The sequence below is a fragment of the Numida meleagris genome, chromosome 3 (genome assembly GCF_002078875.1).
Source record: "Numida meleagris isolate 19003 breed g44 Domestic line chromosome 3, NumMel1.0, whole genome shotgun sequence".
In the NCBI taxonomy this organism is placed as follows: Eukaryota; Metazoa; Chordata; class Aves; order Galliformes; family Numididae; genus Numida; species Numida meleagris.
In genome coordinates this window covers 3,303,661-3,312,325 of record NC_034411.1, presented here as the reverse complement: position 1 = coordinate 3,312,325, position 8,665 = coordinate 3,303,661, and the positions used below count along the sequence as shown (strand labels likewise).

The following is an 8,665-nucleotide window of genomic DNA, read 5'->3' as shown; positions in this document are numbered from 1 at the left end:
TGGTAGGGGGGGAGCTGTGGGTAGGATCACCCCACCTGGGATCCTCCACAGCACAAAACCTGGGCAAGAAGCCACCTCCTTCCCCCAAATGCCAGCTCCAGCCCGATGGCCAGCAGCAGGATCCTCCCTTGCCCATGCCCATTGCATCCTCTCTCCCTTTCCCAACGCACTCCATCCTCCTTGGGTAGTTAGGATAGCTAAGGGGAATACCTAATAGCGTTATAACCCATTTTATTATTCTCGTTGGTATTTTAACAGCGCTGAGTCACACATGGGGATTAGGACAGCTCCAGGAAGATGCAGTACCCTGCAGGGACAGGCAGGGCTCTGTGGCTCTGAGTGGGGCTGGGAGCCAGGGAAATTTTGGGTTAACATGGGGCCCTGTCCCTAACCTTAACCTTAACCCTAAACTTCACATGAGCTCAGCATGGGCATCCTGCATGCACGGAGGCAGCCAGCTGTCCGAAAATCCCAAGAGAGGGATTCTTTCTTCCCCAAAGTGGTTGTTGTTGATATAATAATAATAATTAGGTATTGGACCCCCACCCAGGAAAGCCAGGCACTGCCTCAGCCCTTATCGGGCAGCAGCGGACCCGGCGCAGCGCCGTGCTGGCAGCATGTCCCTGCCAGTGGCATTATGTTCCCTTTGAGAAAAAAAAAAAGCAGGAGAATTCCCTTGCCAAATATTGTTCTGGTAACCGTAACTCTGGGTCTTGCCAGGTTACAGAGCTCCTGTTATGGAGCTCCTCCAGGCTGCAACCAGTGCTATTGTTATTGTGAAGCACCTCTGCGCTGTTCGGCCTTTGAAGTAAGTGAGGCGGTCTCTGCTCTTTCCTCTTTTCTATTTTCTTTTTTTCCCTTTCCCCCCCCCCCCCAAGCCCCGGCTCTATGATTTAGGCTGGAAGCAGATTGTTCAAGAGCGCCGGGGGAAATCTGGCAGGCGCTGACCGACCCTGCGAGAATTTATTACCAACCCTTTTAGCCGCCGCCTCTGCCTTTGTTACCCAGCCCTTGGCAGGGGGGTCCATCCATCTGCAGTGTCCGGTGTTGGGTTCACTGCTCGCCAGGTGAGCTCCTGGGACAACCATCCCTCGCCATCCCACTCCGGGACATCCTTTGGGACCTGTCATCCAATTGAACCGGCGAGGATTTAAAATGCCACCTGAGTGAAAAGGACCTGATTAAAACTGTACCCTCATCACACTTCTTAAACAGCCGGTTGCATTGCCGTATTTACATTAGTGTCAACTTTAATTTAAATCCCGCATAACGATATTTGCTCCCCTAAATTCATTCGCCGGGAGCACGGCACAAATTACTTGGTGCTGACTGCACTTTCCCTTTGTCTATGTTGCAGCGTTTTGGAAATTAAGGCCGAGAGCCTCGTTAGGGTCTCATTACGCAGCCCGGTGCCTGGAGCTGGGCTGGAGATTGGGGCTGGATTTGGACGTTTTGGTGTCGGCCAGGTGCTGGCATTGCAGGGACACGTGGGGCCAGCACTGCAGACAATGGGAGCCCTCCTGCTCTCCTGACCACCCAGTAGGGGAGAACGGGGAAAAGAAAAAAAAAAAAAAAAAAAAAAACCACAACGAAATACCCGGAGGTTTCTCAGGTTTTTGTGACAGCGGTGTTTAAACTTGGTGCTTCCTGCAGGTGTGCTCTTTGACGACGAGTGCTCCGTGTGATCTCAGCCAGGCAGGCGTTTTCTTTAGTCCTCAGCGCTTTGCCTTTTCACCTCGTCAAACCCTTTCAAGCTAAACAAACCTTGTTCCAGCCTCGCTCACCGAATCCCAGCCTGGGGCGGCACAAAGCGGCGTAGCATCGCAGTTGGAACCGGCATTCGAGTCGGAGTGGCATAGCACTGCCTGGGCAATGGGCAAAAGTGGCAGGAAGGGGGCAAGGGAAGGGCAGGGGATGGAGCAGCCTGGTTGCGGGGAGGTGGCACTGAACGCGGGGGCTGCGGGACATGCCGCTGCCTGGTGTCACCTTGTCCTCGAGCTCCGCGGGGACGCGGCTCCGTGCGGCACCAGATTTGCGTGGCTAAGTCGAACGGCCGTGCAGCTGTGCTCTTATCTGGTCAGAGGAAGAGGATGAACAACAAAAGGGCCTAAGAAGCCCGGTTGATGCATGGGAAAGCCATTGGTTGAGCATTGTGGCTGCCCTTCTGCTGAGCAAATAGTTCAAACTGTTCATTCCCATCTTCTATTCTCTCTCCGGTACATTGTTTGTGTCCTTGCATTTCATTCTGCAAGGAAGATTGCTCTCTGGGCCTATAAGCAAACAGTCCAGAAAAGAGCCAACTATCCTCTCCTTTTCCCTGGAGAACTAGCATTTTTATTTCAGCTCCAAGCTGTCAAAGAGCTGGAGAGTTTATGTCAGTATCCTGAATTAATTGCTTTAAGCTGGAGCAGCCTAGATGAGCCACCAAATGTCCAGAAGATGTTTATTAATAACGTTTCCCCCCGGTTTTGTACTGAGCTGCGCTCTCCCGTCCAGTGCCCTCCATTCACTGCCTTGGGGTGGCAAAGCCAAAGCTGCTTATGGGGAATTAGTGCCCGCTGCCAGGCTTTGTCACCATCCCCGTGCCCAGCGCCGGGAGCTTTGGTTGGGGCGGTTCGGTGCTGGGAGCGGGAGGAGGAAGGAGGATTGCTGCTGGGGGGGGCAGGGGGGGGCTTGTTTAAACACAAATATCTTAGGTAATTAGCCAAAGTGGCGAGGAAATTACCGATGGAAAAAGAAAAACCACACGGAAGGTAAACGGCTCCGTGTTTAAACATGATATATTTTAAAGTGTTCCCCAGCGTGAAAGTCGCTGTTTAAGGGAATGAAGTAATAAACCAATTTATATACCAATAGAAAGTGGAGATCCTGAGTGCCTTTGTGTAAATTTTCCACTTGACTTTTCATTATCTACCTGAACAAAATCAATCTATATGTATGGGATCAACGCGCAATATGAGAGATAAAAGACGAAATAAATGCGCTTTGCATATCCCGCGGATAAAAGCCGCGGGGCTCCAGCCTCCCTGCCAGGCAGATGCGTTTTATAAAATAAATCATTTTGTGGAGGAAAAAGAGAGCAGAGAGGAGCGTTACTTCTTAAGTGTTTACTCCCTCGCTTGAAATATCGATCCTGTCAAACGAACGGTGGTTAATAAGTAACTCGGGGGAAATGTGTCGCTCCGCGCAGGAGGAGCGCTGCTGCAGCAGGGGATGCGCTGGGGCCGGTACCTGGAGCAGCACAAAAAGCAGATCTAGAGCCAGAAAGAAGCGAGCACGCTGCCTAGCCCTCCGCCCCCTGCCTGGAGCTGGGCTTTGGGGTAGAGCATCCCCCCCGGCCTCGGGGATCCCTCTCTTTTCTCCCTTCAGGGTGAGGTGAAGAGGCAGGAACCTCTCGTGTGTTTTCTCGCTCACTAGCAGGATATAGGAAAGGTTAAGAGGCACTTTAGCAGCCACAGCCCCTCCTGGGCACGGTGGATTCCTATTCCAGCTGTAACTCCAGCCCTGCTGTATCCTGCCCCCAGCATCCTGCTGCACCAGGGAGCCAGATCCAGCCCCATGCAGGGCTGGACCTGCTTCCTATGGCATCACTGCGGCTGTACCCACACCATCCAGCCATGTGGGATCTGGGAGTCGGGGAGGGTCTGTGGGGTATGGGTATGGCACTGAGCTTTGCCAATTACCTCTGCGCTGGCAGAGCCGTGGTTGGCACCAATACTTCCATTTTCCAAGAGGAACAGGAAGATCACAGAGCTCCATCCATTGCAATTTAAAAAAAATAAACAATCTTGAAAATAATTGGTTTGAGGAAGCTCCTGCTTTGTTTCCTGTTTCTCCTTTTCTCCTAAAATTCCAGGCAGGAGGGAAGAGGTGATGCAGAGAGTGGCAAAGGGCACGAAGCAAAGAGAAATACCAGGATGAGCTGACCACTTCCCAAACCTGAGAGTTTGCAAGGATGCTCCTGAGGAACGTGCCCTGCTGTTGGCTCAACATCTGCAGCCAATTTATTAGTTTGCTAACGATGCCTCACATTGGACCCAAGGGGAACAGAAAGCCCTGGCAACCTCTTGCAATATCAGCCTCACCTTCTGCCCCATCCCACTGCCTCCCTAAAGCAGAGCTGCTGCTTTCAGCCCCCCATCTCCAGTCTGTATTTTTCCAGTATTGCAGAGTAACAGCAAAGGGGGGGGATGTGGTGGGGGACCAGAGCACCGTAGCATGGCTCAGGGCTGGATGGGAGATGCCAGGGTCCTGCAGGGTGGGATGAGTGTTCACCCTTAGGACGGCAGCGATGTGCATCCCTCAGAAAGCTCCACAAATTCATTCATCCTTCAGCTTTCTCGAGGCGTTGTAACAATTTATTATTTATTTTCTTTTTTCACTAAAAGGATCCATCCTGGAAAAGCATCTTCTCGAATATCCTCGAGGCAGCGATAGCGCTTCTGCCCGCTCCCGAGTCTATCGAAGCGTAACGCAGGTATTGCACACAAGTACAGACACAAAGAGACAATCGGAGATGGGGATCTGGGGTTTCATAAGGGATGCACACATGGCAGCAGCACGCTCTCCGCAGCCCAGAAGTTGGCCCTGTCCGTCCTTGACACTGATCCCCTGCGCTGTTATTAAAATAAATAAAGGGCGGTGAAGGTGAGTGCAAGTGCACACACCACTGACTGCTTCCCCTCCGTGCAGAATTCTGCAAAGCATCTCAGGGTCCCCAGCCTCCTTCAGCACTGGTGCTGTCGGTGGTGGGGTGGGGAGGGAAATCATTGCTGGGCACTGGAGTAGCTAGCTGCTTTCCAGCAGGGCAGGGGAGAGCCTGGATCTTTGTATTGCTTATGCAACGGTGTGAGTCAAAAACCTGTCAGAACTCAGTCCTTCCCCAGCTGTTCTTGCACTGACGGTGCGGGCTGGCAGCAGCAAGGTTCCAGCTGCAGAAATCCGTACGGTAAACCGCACGTCGAGGGCTTTCTTGCCGCCTGCTTTGCAAAGAGCAGGGCCGTTTGGGTGAGAGCAGGAAAGCGTTCTGAACGCCCGGCCCTGGCAGGAGGGAGCTGAGCAGGAGTCCCCCCCGCCTGCGTCCATCCCCGTGGCGCCGGGACCGCCTGAAAGATGCCGGCCTCACCCGGCTGCTCCGCCCGGTCCCTGCCCTGTCTGGAGTGCGGGGCGGTCAGCGTCGGGGGGGTGGAAGGGTAAAAAACGGGGAGGGAGGAAGAGAAGGGAAAAGAGGGGAAAGAGGAAAAAGCTGGGGGAAAGGGGAAATTTGAAAAAACAATAGGAAAGAAGAGTGAGAAAGGGAAGGAATGGAGGAAAAAGGAGAAAAAAGAGGAAAAGAAAGGAAAAGTAAGGAAAAGAAATGGGGGAAAAAAGAGAGAGAGAGAAAGAAAGGAAAAGAAAATGAAAGAAAGGAAAAGAAGCAAAAATGGGAAAAGAAAGAGATAAAAGAACATCATCAAAGGAAAAGAGAGGCAGAAAAGGAAAGCAAGGAAAAGAAAAGGGCAAAGGAGTCCCAGTGCCAGAAGCTCTGTCCGCTCCATTCGCTTCCCGGGCTGTCCCAGGCGGGTGGCAGCCCCCACCCCACGGTCCTGCCACGGGCATGCGTGGGAGAGCGGCCAGCCGGGCTGGGGCGGTGCGGGACCACCAGGACCCTCCACCCCCATCTCGTATGATTTTTTAAAAACTTTTCTTTCTTTTTAAATTCAATTTTACACCCAATTGCACCTGCAAACGTAAAACCCACCCCTCCATCCCTCCCTCCATCCGTCCTTTCCTCCATCCCTCCGTCCTTCCATCTGCTCACCGCCCCGGAGCCGCACCCCACTCTCGCTGCGGCTCTTCCCCATCCTCCTGTCCCGATTCGCACTCCTCTGCCTCCCGCCCTTTAACTTAGGGCCGGGTTTTGTGCCTCTCTGGACGTCGCGTCACCGCTTGGTTCCCCGTGTCCCCCACCCCGGGGGGAAGCCACTCCGATCTCCTGGCCCTCCCCGTCTCGGATCGGCCGCATTTTCCACGCGTGGCGATTTAACGGGAAAAAAAACATCAAGCCCGTCGGCCCTGCTGGTGCTGCGGGAAGACTCGGGGCGCTCTATTTTATTTTATTTGTCTTTTTTTTTCCCTTCCCCCAGTAAAAAGAAATAGGGAAGAGATTCCTCTCGCCCAGAGCCACCCTCCCTCCCCCGGGTTCCGTCGGAGAGGAGAAATATTTCGCTGAAAGAAGACCGCAGCGGGAGAGTAAAAAAATAAACCCCAATCCTCTCCCACCGACACCCAAAGCCCCGTTTTTAGCTGTCCCGTAAATAAGGAGCCGGCAGACTCTGCATCATCCTTCGCTATTTACTCTTTTGAAGGTTAGGCAGGGCAGAGGTAACAAACTTTGAACGATTTTCCTCCTCCCCTTTTCCATCCTCTTCCCTACCTGGTTTTATGTGGTTTCTGGATTAATCTAGTGTGGAGCAGAAGCGGACTTTCCCCGGCCGAAATATAGGATTAGGACTATTTCTAGAAGAAAGAGGATAGTGTCAACTGCCTTTAGCCTGCAATAGTCTAAAGCAGAATTACAGCTTGTAAAATAGGTCTCCATCAGTTTCCCAGGAGACGAGTTAAGCCCTACTTGGGTGTTCCAGCTCTTTTTAGAACCAGCAATAATTAGACTCATCTCACCCTGAGCTGTCCGGTTTTTTTAGGATCCCCACCGACCGCTTTTGCATACAATCCTGCCAGGGCCGCCTGCCCGCACCGCTCGGGAGCAGGAACCTTCGGGGCGGCTGGGGCAGGAGCTGTCCCTTTGGCGAGCGGGGCAGCGCGGCTGTCCTGCCCGACGTGCCATCCCCTTGCGCTTTGATGTCCGCTGCCTTTGAGCCATCTCTGCATGTCATTAGGGGCCCGGACAATTAAAGAAGTGCCTTTGCACCCCACCCCCCCACTCCTTCCTCCCGCCCCGTCCCCGCAGCGGAGGGGAAGTCGGAAAAAAATAAATACATTGACCAACAAGGCGAGCCGATGCGGGGCTGAGTTTGCCTTCGGATCGCGGTTGTGAGCTGGGAAAGTCGCCCGGAGGGGCGCGGGAGGAGCCGCGACGGTGACAGCGACAGCGACTGCCCATCCGAACAGTCGCCGGCTTTGGTGGCGGTTTGGGTGCGGAGTCTCGCTGTCTCCCGGGTTTGCGGTCGGATGCCGCCCGGTCTCCCCGAATATAAAATAAAAAAATAAATAAAAAAGAAATCAATAGAAATTAAATAAAATAGAATAAAATCGATCTGCGGGAATGAAGGGCGGAAGCGGAGCTTAACGCGCTCCTCTTTCGGAGGGGCTGGTAGCAGGGAAATGCGGCTGGGATGGCTCGGAGGAGGCTGGGGATGCTCGGGTGTAGAAATCGACTATCTATCTACCTATATCTATATATCAATAGCGATAGAGTACAAATAACGAGTAGAGGAAGAAGGTCGCGGCGCGCAGCGCCGCTCCCGCCGGGCTGGGGCTTCCCACGGCCGGGAACGCGGAGGTGAGCCGCTCCCGGGCCGTTCCCACGCGTGTCCCCTCCCCGCGCGGCGACAAGAGTTCGGTGACAGGTCATTGGCGAGCGCTGCTGGGAGTCCCCGGGAGCCCGTCACTGCCGGGCACCCGCTCGGTCGGGAGCCGGAACCCGGCACGGGGACGGGGACTCGCGTGCACAGCCCGCTCCTGGTCTCCGTGGGCCTCGAGCGACGTCTCCTTCCCGAGTCCCCGCGTAGGCGATGCCACTCGTGTTCGTGCCCAGCGGCTGAGCCCCGGCCCCGTTAAACGCCCGTTTTCCCCTTTTTTTCTCCGTGTTGCCAACGAGGAAATAAGGATGGGGTCTTTTTCCCTTCGGTTTTTGCCCACGCGGGGTCGGGGGGCCGCCTCTGGTACCGGCAGCGGCGCTTCCCCGTGACACGGACACGGGAGAAATGCCGCTCGGAGCGCGGAACGAAAGAGCGCGTCGGAGCCGGGGAAGACAACGGAATAACGTGCAAAAAGAGGGGAAAGCAAAAGGGAAAACAAAACAAACAAACAAACAAACAAAAAGGAAAGCAAAGCAGAAAGAAGCGCGAGGCTCGGGGGGAAACGGCGAGGCACGGGGAGTCGGGACCCGCGCGTCCCTGCTCCCTCTCCGACGGCCCCGCAACGACTCGAGCCCTTGGCAGCAAGCTGGGGGGCTGCGGCCAACATCGCTCCCGCACGGGGTCCCCCTCGGACCCTAATTCTCCCCCTCCCCCATCCTCGGCTCCTCCCGGCCCCGCTCTCCCACGGCGAAGCGGTGCAGCGGGGACCGAAGGGATCCGTTCCCCCGCGCACCCCAAAACCGGGACGGGGCCGCCGTCCCCTCGGTGCCCCCCGAGGCCCCGCGCCCTGCTCACCCTCCGCGGGCCCGGGGGGAGGCGGGGGACAGCGGAGCGCAGCCGGAGGTGACAAACGCAAAGAAGAAGGAGAAGGGGAAGCGCTGCGGGTGTCACCTACCTGCGCCCCGCGCCGCCGCGCCCGCTCTGCGGGAGCCGGGAGCATCCCCGCATTTATGGGAGCCGCAAGCGGGCGGCTGTTGACTTTAGCACAAAGCAAAGATTTCGCTGGCCGCTAGTTTAAAAATGAATATTTTACCAAGATATCGATCAGCTTTATAAAATTCAGTTAAGCACAATGGCTCAAAAGG

At 55.0% G+C, this 8,665-nt stretch overlaps 1 protein-coding gene and 1 long non-coding RNA gene across 4 annotated transcripts; one reads left to right on the top strand and one right to left on the bottom strand.

Moving 5' to 3' along the window:
* Nucleotides 689–3,798, top strand: LOC110396127. Its single transcript, XR_002436791.1, has 2 exons — nucleotides 689–808; nucleotides 1,654–3,798. It is a non-coding gene; the product is annotated as an uncharacterized LOC110396127 (long non-coding RNA).
* On the bottom strand, nucleotides 4,349–8,624 carry LOC110396126. Of its 3 annotated transcripts, XM_021391494.1 has the most exons (3): nucleotides 6,979–8,624; nucleotides 6,416–6,498; nucleotides 4,349–4,616 (listed from the first exon to the last, which is right to left on the bottom strand). In XM_021391494.1, exon 1 carries the CDS (start codon nucleotides 8,518–8,520, stop codon nucleotides 7,570–7,572), a length of 951 nt encoding a protein of 316 aa, XP_021247169.1. In that variant the 5' UTR covers nucleotides 8,521–8,624; the 3' UTR covers nucleotides 4,349–4,616; nucleotides 6,416–6,498; nucleotides 6,979–7,569. The 3 variants fall into 3 exon arrangements, with proteins under 3 accessions (XP_021247169.1, XP_021247167.1, XP_021247168.1); XM_021391492.1 differs by having other exon boundaries at nucleotides 6,416–8,624; XM_021391493.1 differs by lacking the exon at nucleotides 4,349–4,616 and having other exon boundaries at nucleotides 6,059–6,498.

Coding starts and splice junctions, on each gene's coding strand:
- LOC110396126 (XM_021391492.1), bottom strand. CDS start 8,520: ATGCTCCCGGCTCCCGCAGAGCGGGCGCGGCGGCGCGGGGCGCAGGTA.